This window comes from Myripristis murdjan, chromosome 6 (genome assembly GCF_902150065.1).
Source record: "Myripristis murdjan chromosome 6, fMyrMur1.1, whole genome shotgun sequence".
NCBI lineage: Eukaryota > Metazoa > Chordata > Actinopteri > Holocentriformes > Holocentridae > Myripristis > Myripristis murdjan.
In genome coordinates, this window is record NC_043985.1 from 8,571,204 (window position 1) to 8,588,940 (window position 17,737).

Here is a 17,737-nt window from a genome sequence, read left to right on the forward strand (position 1 = left end):
AATTTATATATGACACTGCAGGTCCAAAGCAGATGTTCACCTTGCCTAATGGTAAAGCCCGCCCTGTGATTTCAGGGTGAGTTGCACTCTCTGCTCATCTTTTCTTATTTCTCTATTTTCAATTGTGCAATGGTGAAATAGTGTCATTCTTCAAACTTTAGTCACCCTGATGATCAGAGTCCATGAATGAGGTGTGACAGCAGAGCAAATGAGCTAAGAAATGAACAGAGACTTGACCAGAGGTTCCCCTTCAACTTCATTACAGGGGACAGCACAGTGTACATTTAAGGAAGAATAAGAAATAAATGAAAACACAGTTGGTTTTTCTCCCACAAATGTCTTCATACCTCATTAATTACTCTGTTTGCTTTTAACTTGAAAGCAAAATCACCTAACTTCCAGGCTGAAGCTGATTAACTCTGTGTGGCTTGACTCAGCTTGGTGAGTGTGAGGAGAAAACTCAGAGCGGATGACAGAGACAGCCAATGGACATTTAGACCTGTGGATTACTTATTCATGATAACAGAGGCGGGGTTTTATGGAGGCATTATAGACCCACTGACTGGGGACAATGCCTAATTGAGTTCACTACCAAGTTGCCCTTATATGCTGTATTACTGGATATGCTGCAGGCTTTTTTCATATTCTGGAGGTTATAACACCATCTGCTTTAATAGGCAATCAATAAAAATGCTGTGATGATGAATCTCTCATTTCAAGGAAGGAAAATCATCAAGATGGAATAGACTGATTCAGCAACTTAACAGATCCAAAGTCAATAACAGCCCTAAATTGTACTTTCATAATACGTTTGCCCTGGTTTTATTCTAAGCCTCATCTTTGCATTGTTCAATATATCTGCTCCAGCACCTCCAGACAACAATCAGTGAGGTAGTGTCCACTTTTTTAATGTTCAACAGAAAAAAACAAAGCTGTCAAACACCTTAGATCCAAGGTGTATGAACTAGAAAAAGGTAGAAAGTAAGATGAATTTTCTCTGAATGTAAGCTATACATATTTATATTTACAGGCTATTTGAAAGACCTCATCTCCAGCCCAGCTAAAGAACAGAATGGGGAAACCTTACCCAGGAGACATCAAGATGCAGACACATTTATTAATTTACAGATTCCCCACTGAAAACATATCAGAAACAAATGGATCATCGTTCATCATTGCACAGGATATAGGTTCACATTTTACTGTAATATATTTGGCCAAATAAAGCCAGAATCTAGCCCAGGCATTGAGGTAATTAGCTTGTATTTCTGCTAAATTCCTGCTAAATGTATCCAATACACTCTCTTTGATTGCACCTTATATGATTACATGTGACAAGTAAATGTGATTGATTGACTGACTGATTGATTGAAAGAGTGTCTGAAGCAGTCACTGTGGGAAAATGTTAACTTATTTAGGCCTACTCAAAAATAAACACCTTTTGGCAGTAATTGAATTCTGATTGGTCTAAATACATTAAGGCTGGCATTTTGGAAAGTTATTATGACTCTTAAAGGATTTAATTAAAGGAACAGTTAATCCAAAATAGTAGAGAAAAAAAAGCATATTTTCCAACTTACCCCTCTGGTAGAGTTTCTGTGTGATTTGGTGAGGTTTCCAATCTGCCACAGTCTTCCTTGTCTCCTGACACCCCAGCACAAAGAGGATGGATGGGTGTTCATTTGTGGAGCTCGAACCATCAAGAATTTACTTTTCCCAAAACTTTTTCCCAAAACAACGACACACACATAGCCGATATAATCCACGGTGCTTGGAGGCAAAGAAAAGTTTTGTTGGTAATTATTTCTTGCCAAAGAACATTGTTGAAAACTGTACCTGTCTGCCCCTGAGGAGAACACATGAGGTGGACAGACACAGTTAACTGGTGTTCTTCGTAAATTTTCTCTTCTCTTGCCCATTCAGCTCCATTACAAATTGGAAACCTTGCCAAATCACACAAACAACCTACATGGACAAATTGCACTAGGTCTGAGAGGGAAAATATCTTTTTTGCATTTTGGGTGAACTGCTCCTCCAAATGTTTTCAGCCAGTTGTTCTATTTTGCACAGGCTCCTGTACTCATGGATCTTGACTACTATATACAATATATATGTTGTCTCTTTGTCATGTTGATGAAAGCTCTCTGCCAAAATGTCTTGGTTTTTATATACCAACAAAGACCTTTATCAGAATGTGCATTTGGCTACCAAAAGTGGATGAATTTATCCTTCCTTCTTCACATCCGGTGTAAACAAATGAGTCAACCGAGACTGGTAAGGTGGTGACAGAAAGGCCAAAAATGACCCATGCAATGAAATTTAGCTTCCAAATCATACCCCCATGTTTATTATTGAACATGCAGCTTTTTCAGACAGTATTCAAAGGGACAGTAAAAACACAGATACAGCGCTGGTCGTGTTTGACGTTAGATTTTATTGCAGTTGAGGTTTACTTAGTGTTTACAAAACCAGAGCAGATTGCAAGCGTCCACGTGGCGTGAGAGAGGAGGGAGTTTCACCTGCTCAGTTCACATCGTCACTCCGCACCAGTTAAAACGTGCCGTCGGCAGCTTCGCCCCGTTACATTCACAGTGTCACCGCTACTGTACCTCATCCAGAGCCACCTCTGACCTGTCAAGCACATCTAAAATGCAAAATAGACCTTGTTGTGTAGCAGCCGCTTGACACGCATCCCTTTCTGAACACATCAAAAATAAACTTTATTAACGTGGTGTACGAGCTTATGACTGTACAGTGTGTTCTTTTGGTGTCACTGAGAGTAAGTTACATTCATGACAAAAACAAGGCAACCACACAGAGTTCAAATGCTAAGATTGCATCTGGACTCTGTGCTGCTTGGCCTTTATTGCCCTCAAATTACCCCCCGCACACCCCCAACCTCACCCGCCTCCTCTCTCACAGTGTAAACCCCCCCGCCCTCGAACTCTTTTCCCAATCTGCCCTCTCCTCCCATATGTTTGCCTTCTTCTTCCCTCACATCATCTCTCCTTTCCAGTTGTGAGCATCAGGGAGTGAAGTCATGGTGTGATAGATAAGGCAGACACGGGATGAAGTGCTTCCTACTGGGGGTGTGGTGTCTGTGTGTGTGTGTGTGTGTGTGTGTGTGTGTGTGTGTGTGTGGGCCCCGAGCACTTCAGCTGGGTGAGATACAGAGGATAATGGAGTGCTCTTGCAGGCTGGGAATTGGGTGGGTGAGGTTGGCGGTGGTAGTTTAAAGCTGTTACGCTCTCAGCAAAAAGGGTTCTGTATAGCACCAGAGAGTGGGTCTGCAGGCTTGTGGTGCTGTGAAGAATCTGCTAAAGAATATGCAAAATGCTCCAGACCTGCGGTGTTAAAAGAACTTTAAAGAACTGGTTTATTTATTCGGATTCACCATCTTTTCTTTCAATCATTGGAAGAGTTTATGAGTCATTACAGCTCTTTTTAGAACCTGCTCTGCACTATTATCTGACTGTACACTTTGCAAAATTTCAAATTCATTCATATTGTCTAATTTAATTTGATAACTGGCCCACCTGGTCGGCACCTATTGCACACCTGACTGGCCAGGAAGGGGACACCCACTCTCTGTGGTCCTTCTCAACATTTCTTTCCTTTTTCCCTGTTAGCTTTAGCCTGCTGTGAGGGTTCAAGTCACCGGGTGTCACCCAGTTTTGCCTGTTGTAAACTTGTGTCTAACCCTTTGAGAATGTAAACAGTGATCTGGGGCTCTAATGAAACTTAAACCTGAACCTGAACTTTCGGGGTAATCTTTTTCTTGGTGTGCACTGATGAACACGTGGAGCGCGTGAGTGACACAGTTAAAGGAGAGAGGAAAGGATGTGTGTGAGTGAGTGGAGGGAGTAAAACAGTTGCCAACCTACTCATTGGTTCATGTTGTTCATCCTCTTGGAGGCGGGGAGCTGCGGTGACGGCACCGATGCACGAAGCTGCTGCGGATGACGAGGGAGGGGTTGGGGAGCTGGGAGCTGGGGGTGACGCTGTGACTGCAGGAGAGGCGAAGCGTGGCACTGCGGGCCGTGTGGGGAGGTGTGAGGGCGAGGCTGAGTCTGGGGGTGGGACGGCTGCGGCCTCTGAGCGGCGGCGGCGGCAGCGGCCATGCTCTCCCTCTTGGGAGTGTTGTTGAGGATGTCCAGGCTCCGGCGACTGGATGAAATGACGTCGGCGACAAATTTGGTGCAGTCGGCGCAGATGTCGCGCAGGGTGCAGCCGTGAGCGTACAGGTGGGGGAACTCCTCCTCCACCGAGCGGCGCGAGAGGCTGCGGAGGGACCTGCAGGGGGGACGGCAGCGAAACGAGGAGATGTTACTGGTCAGGAAATTTAGTGCAATTTCACAAGCAGGGCGGACAACCCCATCACCCCCAATCTTTTTATATAAACATCATTTCACAGTCAGTAACTTGGATCAAGCTGATCAAAGTCATATGAAGACAGGGCCTTTAGAGGGGAAAAGTAGGTCCTGTATGTTGATGCTTTTATGAAAATACAGATGAATTTTGCTCATATTGCTTGTTTGATCTTACAAGCATCACCAACTGAACGTCACAGCATGTCAATTATATTTACTACATCAAAAACCTAAACAAATTTAACAATGGCAAGTTAAAAAGAGGCACAAAAAGCAAGTGTGCCACCTATGTTTTCTGACTTTTCTTCTTAATTTTTCTTTACATTTTTGCAATTTTTTTTTTTTTTTTTTGTTGTTGTTGTTGTTGTTGTTGTTGTTGTTCCTTGATGATACTGATACTGGCTGGATGCTCCACATGCTAACTGTTAGCCTCCTGCCATTGAGCTGGACTTCCCCCCAGCTAACACTATTAAAAATCACCACCTTAAAGCATCCAGCTAGTAAGCAGCACTCAGTAACAAAGAGAGGAAGACAGAACTACTGCTGTTAACATGACAGCTAGGGAGTTAGAGACGTAATATAAAATTAAAAAAAAAAAAAAAAAAAAAAACATGGTTGGACTATCCCTTTAAAAAGCAGTACTATTCAAACTGGGACCAAACACAAAAACAAATAAACAGACACACATCCCATCTGGCACATTAAATCAGTCAGCGGAACGTCTGGGAGAACGGCGTAATTAGCTACGCTTTATTATCTTGTGATTTCCAAGCGTGTTCAAAGTGAGCAGGACATCAACACAACACAGGTAAACTGTTTACAACAAAACCCCCCCCCCCAAAAAAACAAAAACCCGGATATGAAGACGTGTAGTGGCACCAACATCGCAGTGACTAATACAAAGATTAAGGTCAGCGTTTCTGATTACAATAACACCAACATTTGCTGTTATAAAAGCCGGTGTTTCTGTCGTTTGGCGGCCGGGCCGGGCCGGGCTGCCAGGTGCTGGGCAGCAGATCAGCAGCACCGCTGACATGTTCCATGTCTCTCTCTCTCTTTCTGTCTCTCTCTCTCTCTGTCTGTCTCTTTCCCTCCACCTCCTGCGCTCTCTTTCACGTCTGTCTTCGCAGCAGCACCACAAGGAGTGAGGGTATTAAAGCCGGCCGGTTAATTATTACATAATGGCTGCTGAGAGGCCTTGCAGGAGGCGCACATTATATAACAAAAGGATGAAGGAAGGAGGGGGAGAGCGAGAGAGAGAGAGAGGAGGACAGAGGCTAGAGGTCGGTGAGTGGATTGAGTATGCGATCTCCGATTGGTTGAAGTCAGCAAAGACTGTCTCTGCTTAGGCTGCAGCAGGTTAGCAGTCAGCGGCTGAGCGAGGGAGCGGAGGGACATAAATAGATTTAACCTGTGGTCTTGACCTGAGGTGTGCACTTGTCCTTGGATCTCACAGGCGGAAAGATCGCAAGACAGTGTGGAGCAGCTCGCACCGAGTCAGTCTGTCTGTCCGTCCAAATGCCCAATGCACTTTAAGGGAACTTTGGAAATGAGGCAAGAAAAAAAAAGGCAAATTACTTGCAACTTTGGCTACGTTAAAGTCTTTATTTTTTTCTGTCCTTTATATGTAAACAAAAAAAGTTTATTAATGCTAGAAACCTGATGTTTCCAGTCTTTAGGTTTTTTTTAATACTGTAAATAATGTTCTATGTATGTGAAAAATGTGGGTAAATGCAGACCAGCAATGGTAGGATATGTTTTGTTTTTCCTATGGGAGACATGTATAAATGCTATTGTGTATTTTTTGTATGTTTTTGCTGTAGCCTTGTATGACACAGGTGTTTTAGCCCATTCATGTTGTGTCAGGTTTATTGTATGTTCCAGTTTCCCTGCAGGAAGTGCGCATAAACACCCTGCCAAGTTATACAGTCAACTGATTATACCTCAGTGCGCCACAGCTATACAGTATATCCATACACAGTCTCTAAACACAATGCTTTCATTATGTGTGTTTTTGTAAACCAGTGAAAAACCCCACTTCTTGGCTAAAACTGCCATTGGCCATTAGCTTGACAAGCTGATGATAACAGTGTTTCTGCCTTTGCGTGTGAAAGCACATGAATGCAACTGGACTTTCTACATCTATACTTTCCAAACCCAGAGGTGACCCTAACCCTAACCCTAACCCAGAGGTGGGTGCTTTGCTTCTGATGTTTACTGAACGACAGCGCACATGTGTGGGGCTGTGCAGTGTGTCACAGCAGCTTGAGAGCTGTGAGGACATGTTGTGCTGTGGCTGCTTGCTTTAGTGGTAAACAGTTCACCACCAGTTGGGATGTGGGAGTCGGCATGGCACAACTGTCCTGGCTTCAAGCTGGGTGTTCTGAATCCTGACAAATGTTTTTTTGATATTCTCGCCCACAATTTGAACTGAACACATACATATTATTTACTGAATGTTCAGTTTTCTGCTTAATCTAAAGCTGCCAGGGTCAAAGCAGTCTGACCTCTGCTTTTGACACCGTGACCCTCAGAGGCCGGCAGTGTTACATTCAGCACAGATTTTTCCTGCAGATCACCACAGAAACGACTTGCTCTACAGGCAGGGCGTTTGAAGCATGTCTTTGTTCCCACATTTTTAAACAAACATCATAAATGTTCAGTGTTTTCTGCTGAATGTAATGATGCCAGGGTTCAAATAGCTGCAGAGATCACTGCCAGTCGGTCCGCCATTCAGCCAGCAGCCTGAACTTGTGCACAGTCACACACCTTTTAACAAAAAACAAGGGATCTGTCAATCAATACAAATGTTATATGCAGTAGTCGAGTTGTAAAAAAAATTCAGGGGGGATGGTCAATTTTTTTCACTTGATGAAAAGTGAGGATGGCAGTTTTACAGGGGGGATGATTTTGACCATTTTTATTTCAGGAGGGATGCCATCCACCCTCATCCCCCCTCAACTCGAGTACTGGTTATATGACACCAGTGCAGTCCTGGTGTTTAATGTTGACCAGTGCCATTATACAGTTTTTATTTTGGGAGACAAAACTCTCTCTCGTCTGCTGAGGTACGGTCATGGTGTTGAAAGGAGCGCTCAGTGGTTTGTGCTAAGATCTGAAATAATTGTCCCCCATCCTGGTAAAATGTCACAAGTGTGTACATAAGCACAAACACATGCACATGCATGAATGTGTGTTGCACTTAAGGGTCCTGATTTGGGGGGTTGAAAATTTGCCCCCTCTATGCAGCGGTGACATTTCTTGTGGCACAGATGCACATAAAAATGCCTGCCACCCTGAACGTGCTGCTATGCTGATTTGAACGGGAAAGTCTGTTCAGGTTTACAGGGGTCAGGATGAAAGACTGAATGTTGCACCTTCTGCCGACTAGTTTTTCACCTTTCACCTCGGTAAAATATATAAAATATACTAAATATACCTTTACATGTGTGAACCCACTATCAGTGTGTTTAAGATTTTTTTGTCTTGGCGCAGTCACACATAAGAAGCTATGAGTTCAGTGAGGCTGAAATGAGTTACAGTTATTCTCCAAAGGCCTTCAATAAAACTGAAAGTCCTGACAATAATTTTGCTAAAAATACTTGGATGGAATCCGATCCCCTGACAGACTTGAATTCCAAAGCCCCTCAGCTCGACTCACTTATAAACTTGGCTTTTTTGCCCATGGCTCTTTGGAGTGCTGTGGAAGCCCACGGTGTACACGGGGATGTGGGCCATCTTCTTTGAGGGGATCTTCATCTGGACACAACAACAGGAAGACAGTGTGAGAGAAAAAGAAGAGTTTACACACTCATTTCCAAAATGACAAACAAATGACATCCATCAGTTCAAACAGACAGAGTACAGACTCCACACATGTAAAATAAACTAGCAGCCAGCAGCTAGTCCAGCAACACACTGCAAACATCACACACAAATCACACACACACAGTCACATACACAGGATATGCATGAACTAATACATACACACACACAAACCAGGAGTATGTTACACAGTACAAAACAACACAGCACCTGTCCCACACCCCCAAAAAACAGAGGCAATTACAATAAATGAATAAATAAAAACTCAGAAAACCACAGAAACAACACCCCGTATGTCAAACCTACAGAGCACAGAACGACACATCCACATGGTCTGGGGACTGGGGCAACAAAATCAAAATTAAAAGAATTAACATCCACAGAACAGCCACTTGACCAAACAAGGCAGCATTAAAGTAACATTAATCTCTTGTACAATAATCGCATTTAGAAAGGGTTAGTTCTCTGTCAGGCTAAACGTGAGCCCAAATTACCACAGAGTGTTGAAAGCATTCGCAAAAAAAAAATAAAATAAAGTCACTGCACGGGCATGGCTGCACACACACATCATGCAGGTTACCTTAGCACTGCAGGAGCCGCAGACTGATCTGCAAGAGGAAGAAATATGAATGAGCACATCAGCGTTACACAACAGTAAAGGGATGGTAAACTACAATGTAATTTTTCATTAAAATTATTTTTATGGTCATTATTGGTTGTAGAAAACATCATTAAACTGAGAATCTGAAGTCCACATGTTGTCCCTGTAATGTCAAACCCTTGTTGGTTGATAGAGAAACACATGTTGGTTGATATTTCCTGAGACGATACCTGCCAACTATGAACTGAGCAGGTTATGAACACATGTTTTCAGTCACGTCTGTCAAAGAGCCACTTTTACTTTAAACTTTGAGACTCGGTTTTTATTGTTAACATCGCTACTGGATGAATTGACACTGTCTTTTTAAGAAACTCCCTCACCTGCGCTCGGTCAACGTGCATTTGTTTACTCGTAGATATGCTCATTGTGTGCCAGCTGGATTAATACCAATGGGTTGCAGCAATCTGCAGCGATGCAGATTTCATATTGCATTGTAAATGAATTTTATCACAGTCATGGCATGGCAACAGTTTTTCTGATTTTCAAGTTTTTACTTCTGCTTTGTGGTTTTACCTGTGAAACTGCAAATAAACCACTTCTTGTTGGAGTATGACTGTGACTGGATACACCATGACAGTAATGAGTAAGCTGTTGCTCCAGGATAATACAGTTATTCACTATAAGGCAGTGGACTTCAGATATGATTTGACACCAGCTCGCGTTTTGGAATGAATGATGTGAATTTAAAAGTAAAATCATACAAACAGTGAGGAGAGGATCTTTTGCACCTTTTACACAGTAAGCAGGTGGATGGCCAAGAGAAGAGAGGGAATTTCACTCTACAACAACAGCAAATCTGAGGGGGGAAACACACACACACACACACACACACACACACACACACACACACACACAATTAGCAAGTCTGTGAAACACAGCACCAGCTGTCAGCACCAGAGAAAGCCAGCAGACCAGAGCCGGTCGGTTACCTTGCCTCTCTTCAGGTTACTGTAGAGCTCTTTGCTCTGGAGGAACTTCTCCATCTCTGCTTTCACCAACACGCGGCGCACGTTGATGACCTCATCGACGGTTAAGGCAAGACTCTCCACGGGGTGGCTGAACTCCTCCTGAACACAGTCATCAGTGGAAGAAGACAGGAGATCAATGAGAGGGTTAGGGTTTGGGTTGCTGCAGGGTGCATGAATATTCCTAAAGTCTTTGTCTCCAGGAGGGAAAAGTCAAACTACACAGGAAGTCACAGAAAATATTTACTTCTTAAATCAAAGAAGCAGCTGAATTATCTCCTTAGTTTTTGCTTTAAAATATTGCTGTGTGTCTTCTGAGTCTTCCACCTTTTATCCCCATGCGAAAAATATCTCCATTTGCAATTTCCCCCCCTAAATCTTTTAAAAAGTTGAGGGAAATCATGCCTGCCTGCTCAATGGATCCTGTTTATTTAAAATACATATCTTGGAATTTTAAAAAAAAAAGTTGTTTTCAAAGAAGTATTGGAGTATTTCTTTAAACTGTTACTAACTTTGCCACTAAAACCCCCTTCAAGGACCACTGGGAACCTCAAACCCCCCTCTGAGACCAACTGCAGTATAGAATATGTAGTAGTGACTATGTTTATATGTTTATATCATGTATAGTCCTTTATATCTTGTGAAATTTGTCGACAGGATTCCCATCAAGGCCCGGGTGTAATATTGCATGACTTTCATCGAGTACACTTGGCACTTGGATGATTTAAGTGTCCTCCTTCCTTGTTTGACCGTGCTGTTTTTCCAAACGGGTGAGCTGCCTGGTTTCTGCTTCGCTTCGCCTGAAAACCATGACATGCAATGAATGCGTGAACACGGCTATAAAACTAATTCTGTTATATCCCTGTCAAGTGTAAAAATGCCTGATATTCCCAAGGACCTGATCCAATTCCCTGATTTTCCCTGTCTGAAGTATACCTCAAAATTTACATTACAGAAATTCCACAACCAATAGGATTGTTTTGCTATCTATCTGTCATGTGTATTACCTTAACAGTTTGATTTTAAATGGACCCACTTGGGAACCGAGACAAATTTCAAATAATGTTTCAGATTTTCCAGCAGAGAGACACAACAGTGCTGCTGCTTTTGGGAAAACTAATGTGGACGACTTCATTACGGTGATGCAATACTGGTGTGAAGAAAGTGTGAAGTCTCTGAAAGATAATTTTCATGTCGTAGTGGAATGAATGGAAACTAATGACAAAAGGGAGGAAAAATGATGTGGCAGCTCTAACATACCGCTGCTCGCTTTGGGAACCTGAAGCATACACGTTTTGTAGCGTTTACACTAAACATGCAGAATCTGATACGGTCATTTAACTCACCATCCACTGGTGCTCATTTCCAGCTCTGGAGTTGGACGCTGGTTCTGATCCTTCTGTGGTTTCGTCGACTGAACTCAGGGACAGACGGGCCGGGGACGGGGGCATCCAGCCATAAACTGGCAGGGAGGCTAGAGGAGGGGGTGGAAACCGATAGGGAATGGATGGAAGTGAAAGAGACAGGAAATACAAAGAAAGTGAGGAAGACACAGACCGAGAGTTAATCAGAATTTCAAAAAAATAAATTAAAAAAGGATTCAAATGAGGACAGCGGAGTGAATCCTGGTCCGCCCAGTTAATTCTTATCACACAAGCCAACAATGTTTTCATCCAGCCTCAGATCTCATCCCTCCAGAGCATTCAGCAGCACACTAATGCTGCTGTCTATTATTAATCAGATTTTAGCCGAGCACTTCAGCCTGAACTGGTCACATCCGTAACTCAGACAACACAGAGAGGGCCATTCAACACCTCGTTCAAAAGAGGAGCTCGGCCGGGATCATTAGAAATTAACCAGCCACCCAGTGAAGGTGAGGGTGGGGTGGAGGGTGGGAAGTGGGCTTTAAATTATGCAACTGTAAAAAAAAAAAAAAAAAAAAAAAAAAAAGCCCACACGGCTGAGATTAGGTGGCCCTTCAATCCTGCAAATGGAACGTGTCAATTCGGCTCTAATGGAAGGTAAACAAGCTGATGGAGGAGCTAGAATGGCTGGTAAACAGTATCAGTACATATAATTTGAATCAGCTGCTGATGACAGTGCAGGCTTACTGGCTTACGGTCTCAGATTTACATGGATAAGGCTGGAGAGTCCCCTGTTGGCAGAGTCCTGAACTACATAATAAACTACCAGCCGCTGCTCAGCCCAGCCTGAGGCCTGTGGCAGGGAGCACGGCTCGGATGGGAATGGGAATGGACAGACCTAGGGATCATTTTTCCAAAACTATCTCCATATACAGTGGTGGAAAAATGTTTCCGGACACCCTTAAAATTTTACACAATCTCAAATATTATCATGAAATATTTGTGGAAAAATCTTTTTTGTGTTTCAAAAGGTGTGGCTGTATTAGACAGATACAAACAAATACAAATTATATTTTTTTTGTTTATTGTTTACAAGAAAAACTAACAAAACTAAATTCTTGACAGTTTAAATATGTCAATTCTCAACATTGTCGGTATCAAAGTCAACAAATAACAGAGAATGTGTTCAAAACTGAACAAAAAATAAATAAACCATCACATCATCAAATTAATATTTAGTAGTCCTGCCATTGGCACGTAGTAGAGCTCTAATCCTGGCTGGCATGTTCCCCACGAGCCTTTCACACTGTTGAGGGGTAATCTTCTATCCATTCTTCTTGAATTACTGCTTTTAATTCTTCTAAATTCTTTGGTTTACACTTTGAAACAGACCTTTTGATAATCCACCACAGATTTTCAATGGGGCTCATGTCCGGGGATTGAGCTGGCCACTCTAAGACCTGGATACTGTGCTCTTGCAGCCAAGTACTGGCCTTGGATGTGTGGCAAGGGGCATTATCTTGTTGAAACATCCAGTTTTTACCTCGACGGAACAGTGCACGCGCAGAAGGGAGCATGTGGGTTTCGAGAACGGTAAAATACCTGGCAGAGTTCAATGTGCCATCACAGACAGTGAGATGACCAACACCAGCAGCACTCATGCATCCCCAAACCATGATACTGCCTCCACCATGCTTGACAGTAGGTACTGTCCATGCTGGAGATAATGCTTTGCCTGGCCTTCTGCGTACCCTCACATTAGTAGGAGGAAGATAAAGCTGGAAACTGGACTCATCTGACCACAGAATCTTCTTCCAGTTCCTGGCTGTCCAGTTCTTGTGTGCCTGGGCCCAACGACGCCGGGCTAACCTCTGTCTCTCATTGATCAGGGGCTTCCTGATAGCCTTGTAGGACCTTAAGTCATGATCTAAAAGTCGGCCACGTACAGTGCAGGTGGAACACTGGACACCAGTTTGGTTTGACCACTGCTGCTGAAGCTCCTGTGATGTCATTCGGCGGTTTTGCCTGCACATGCGGATCAGGATGTGGTCATTTCTTGCTGAAGAAACCCTTGGACGCCCAGATCTTGGTTTGTCTTCCAAGCTGTTGGTTCGTCTGTATTTCTGCAGAGTGTATCCAACTGCTGAAGGACTGCATCTGCACTTCCTCGCTATCTGGCGGCAGCTGTACCCTTCCTGGCTGAGAATCTTTATCTTCAGGCGTGTTTCCCGCGTTAGGTTCCTTGTTTTAGCCATTTTTGTGTCTGAAGAACTTGTGCTGGCTTTATATAGACATGAAGCTTGGCAACAAAAATTGTGTCTTTTAATAAAAAGAACAACCTTCATCACTGGTACCAAAATGACCCAATACTCAAAATTTCTTATGTATTTTTATGGAACCAATCAATTTTAAGTTTTTAATGGCTTTTTTAGGATTTGTTTAGTATTTTGGCTGTGACTGTACTAAAAGAAATTGCACTTGAAGACCTAAGAGTGATTCTTAATGCAATATTTCACAAATGCATGGGGCGTCCGAAAACTTTTTTTTCCGCCACTGTATGTGTCAGGGAAAACTGATGATGCACGGATCAGGAACCTTCTCAAAGGAAACGTCTTCTCCTGCAGCATTCAGGCACCGAGCTCCGGCGCACAATTCACACCCATCGGCTTCCGTCTCCTTTTCCTGAGTCATACTATATCAGCACATCTTTATAAGTTGATTAGAATCCATCACAACTCTCCCAATTCAATTACACCGAAGATGTAATCCCTTTCAACTCCCTGCAACCAAGTGCTGTAAGCACTTGGTTACCCGCTGTGGACTGACACACATTATTCTTGATGAACGGCTCTGGGCCACACGACGTAGCTTCATCTCTCATCATTTCAAAAGACAACACATAACCAGTGTTAATGCTTGAGGTGTTCTTACGGACGGAGAGGATACAGCAGACAACACAACACTAAACCCTTTCAAATCTGACTCTATTTACTGTCCTGAGGCCTGAAATTAAAACAACAACAACAACAACAATCAAGTTAGAGGTGAAAAGGTGAAGAAAGCACCTTTTTGAGTTTTCCTTTTTTAGCACACAGCCAGAGATAAGTAGTTCTTTGCTGTTGCCTTGACTTTTCTAGGAGCTACATATGAATGAAACTGGAAAGACAAACAGATTTCTGTGGTCATTTTGTTGACAAATTCATGCACATTATGCTCACTAACCATTCTTAAAGAATAGACAGACCCTCAAAAACCTTGAGGCGCAGAGTGGTAAGCATGTGCTTCTCATACAGTTTGCTGTTTGTCGCCCTCCATGGGATAAGAGCTGAACTGCAGCCAGTGTAAACAGTTCATTGGTGTAAAAGTGTTTGGTGGCTGACATGCCAAAGAGGGCCAGGAGGCTGCAGGATTTCACTGCAACCAAACACTGGGAAGAGGAAACAATTAATGAAATGAGCCGCTGCAGTGTTTAGCTGGGATAAAAACCTGCAAACTCTTGGCCCTCCATGGACCTCAAGACTGTGACCTACTCAAGTTTAAAACAAAAAACAAAAATGTTCTTCCTTCCTGCTTTGTTAAGGGTTTTTAAGTGTTAAATAGTTCGGTGTGGGCTGCAGCTGGGTTTGTTATGGAGAAAAACAGCGGAAAACCACTATTTAAGGCAATGGATCTGACATTTGTCAATTTCCCTGATATTCCAACAATTCAGTCCCACAGAGTCCCTGACGTTTCCTGTCTCTGCTTTTCACCTTTCATAGCCAAAGCAAAGTGTCATTTACATGCTGACCTCTGTATGCAGGGGGCGGCCCGGCGCCCGACAGTGTCTGGGCCCGCGGCCTCTCGCCCCTCAGTCTGACTGCCCCGCCCAGCTGGGCTGACTCGGACAGCGAAGGAAGCATCTCTCCACGGAGCAAGGCCAGGTCGTGCTCAGAGAAGGAGCGATCCCGTTTGAGAGGCGTGGGGGAGCTCTCTGTCCTCCTCAGCTCCCCTCCATCCGGAGACTCCTCCTCCTCCAGGCACAAAGGAAAGAGAAGAGGGAGAAGGGATGTGAAGGAGCGTATGGAGTGAGAGGTAAGTAAGGGTTGGTGGTGTGGAGAATAGAAGAATAAAGAGGAAGAAAGGAAGAGAGCAGATGAGGCAAGGAAGAAATATTACAAGTGAGAGACCCACAGTGTAACTTAGGCCAGTTTACATTATGTGGTTCAGTTTATAGGCCTGTTGTTTTTTATTTCTAACCTTTTAAATTGCATCTCCGGCAATTCAAACATTGTGACGCTGATCTGAAGGTGAAACATATCAAACTTGAACAACAAAACCAGTGACATCATCACTGACATACTGCCAAGATACGCCCAGAAAGATTTATGTGTGGGTGATTTGTCGTGGACAGTTTGTTGAAACTGAGATTGTGCCCTTGAAAACAAGTGTTTATGGTTGTTCACATTATTGGTGCTTAAATTATTCATGTGTGGGCTGCACCCGGTCAGTGTAGCTGCTCTGAGTGCTGCTCTTCCTCTCCCGTGACTACTCTATTGATTATTTGTTATAGACTGTAGGTCGTGGAGCTGCTCGCTGTTTCCTCTGTTCCTCAGTTATGACAGTGACAGTGTAGCAGTAAGAAACATCAAGTCCTGGTACCCATTTTGTGTGTGTGTGTGTGTGTGTGTTTGTCATTACAATTATTTGTGAAAGTACTATGACGTTGTTTGTAGATACTACCTGCCGGACCTATTTTCCAGTTCCAATAGAAAAATAACAATTTCCTTAAAAATGTGCACTGGGACTTGTTGTTTTTTTATATTGGCATAATCCACTTTATTTGCATTCATTTATGTGCTGAAAGTGATGTTTTAGGACTGGTTTTGCCACGCTATGGATAGAAATACAGCATTCTGGATTAGCAGCTCAGGCATGGCCTCATAACTCCAGGCCCACACAGCCCAACACTCCAAAACTCAATTTTATGTTAAAGTTGTTTGTGTGTAACGTAAAGAAAAGTAGAAAGAGGGGCACACACTACAAAGAAAGCATGTTTTTTTTAACTTTGTAACCACAGACACTCCACTCGCCACCAAACTTAGAAAAGTGATCCAAACCATTTCACGTTAGTAAAGAGGAGCTTGGAACAAAAGAGAGCGTTCAGTCTGATCACGGCTGTCCTCCCCCTGTGCCACTCTGCTGCAGCAAACAGGTAATAAATCTATATCTTTAACTCTCTTCCATTCCTGCATCTGAGTGTCAGGCTCCTCTCTCACCTCACCTCACCTCAAATATGTTCATCTCCTCCATTTCGGCAAGAGTCGGCGCCTTGAGCAGGACGCGAGGGCGGGATGGCTGCCGGGGCCCCGGCTCCGAGACAGACAGGTCAATGCATGAAGTAGATTTGACATTACAGGGACAAGTCTGAGCGAGGCAGGGCAGAGAGCCAAACGCTGTGAGGAGACAAAGAACAAGTCAGATATACTTAGACTTTACAGAAACAGTGACTTTATATGTGGTTTTTTGGCTTGAAATGGGGCTACATGTACCATTTTAACATTATTAAGTCACTGGCATATTCACTTCTAATAATAATCTTCATCACTTTCATTGTGAGACATTATAGTGAACACACATACAGCAGATCAGTGCAAAAAGGATTTCTAAATCTCAGGTTATCTTGCAAACAGCAGGTATTCAGCATGATGACAGAAAGACAGCACCACTGCAGCTAGGGGGGAAGTGAATTAATATCACATTTTTCAATATAGGTGAACTATCCCTTTAAGGCACAAAACAAACAGACAAACAGACTGGTTTCATTCATGTTTATCCTCTTCAGGAAAACCAAAGATGCCAGTGAGGCGGACTGGAAGGAGCAGGATTTATGGGAAATGTGGTCTTAATTTTGTGAAACACGAACCTCAACACCAAGACAGAGGCTAGCCGTCTTCTCCAACACTCTCATTTCTTTACCATACAGTCTCTCCGACCATGAGACCAACCAGTCCCTTCATGCTGCTGTATACTGTTTCTTTTTACTTTATCTAATAAAATCATTTGTCCCATGTTTGTTCACTTTGTTAAGAGGCATATTCACATTCTCTACACAATCAGCAGCCCACACACACAGCATTAGCCTGACCTTCATCTGTGCATACAGCTGATCAATATAAGTGAAATACAATACCACGCCCACATGTAACAACACCCCTTTTACACAATGCAGTCTGCAAGCCAGCGTGCAGATTTTAACTGGATCAGGAGCCGTAAGGGCCACAGTGCACATCGGACAGTCTGCAGTCTGAGCCCTCACGTTGTCATTTAGCTGTGTGGGTGGCCACTCACCTTCAGCATATCATCAGCTATACACACAGTGCAAAGAGAGCACAACACTGAATTAAATGTTATACGTGTGCATGCAGGCAGATTATCAGAGAGACAAACCGACTATGAACCCTGTCATTTGTTCTCACTTAGAGACACCACAGAGCTGCGATAACAACAAAAGACAAATTAGTTTGATAGTTTCCAAACTGGTTTCCTATGATGACACATACATACAGCTGCTTT

General features: G+C 43.2%; 1 protein-coding gene across 2 annotated transcripts in view; it reads right to left on the reverse strand.

Moving 5' to 3' along the window:
- Positions 1-2,414: 2,414 nt before the first annotated feature.
- spire2 (spire-type actin nucleation factor 2) overlaps positions 2,415-17,737 on the reverse strand; it is a 29,614-nt gene continuing 14,291 nt past the window's right edge. Inside the window, exons 8-16 of one of the 2 annotated variants that reach the window (XM_030053289.1) lie at positions 16,451-16,617; positions 14,973-15,195; positions 11,168-11,295; positions 9,786-9,923; positions 9,585-9,652; positions 8,776-8,803; positions 8,032-8,129; positions 3,885-4,293; positions 2,415-2,644 (exon numbers count right to left, since the gene is read on the reverse strand). In XM_030053289.1, coding sequence (XP_029909149.1) covers positions 3,885-4,293; positions 8,032-8,129; positions 8,776-8,803; positions 9,585-9,652; positions 9,786-9,923; positions 11,168-11,295; positions 14,973-15,195; positions 16,451-16,617 — 1,259 coding nt within the window. In that variant the 3' untranslated portion in view covers positions 2,415-2,644. Of the gene's footprint in view, positions 2,645-3,880; positions 4,294-8,031; positions 8,130-8,775; positions 8,804-9,584; positions 9,653-9,785; positions 9,924-11,167; positions 11,296-14,972; positions 15,196-16,450; positions 16,618-17,737 lie in introns of both variants that reach the window. The other variant, XM_030053290.1, reaches the window with a different exon arrangement.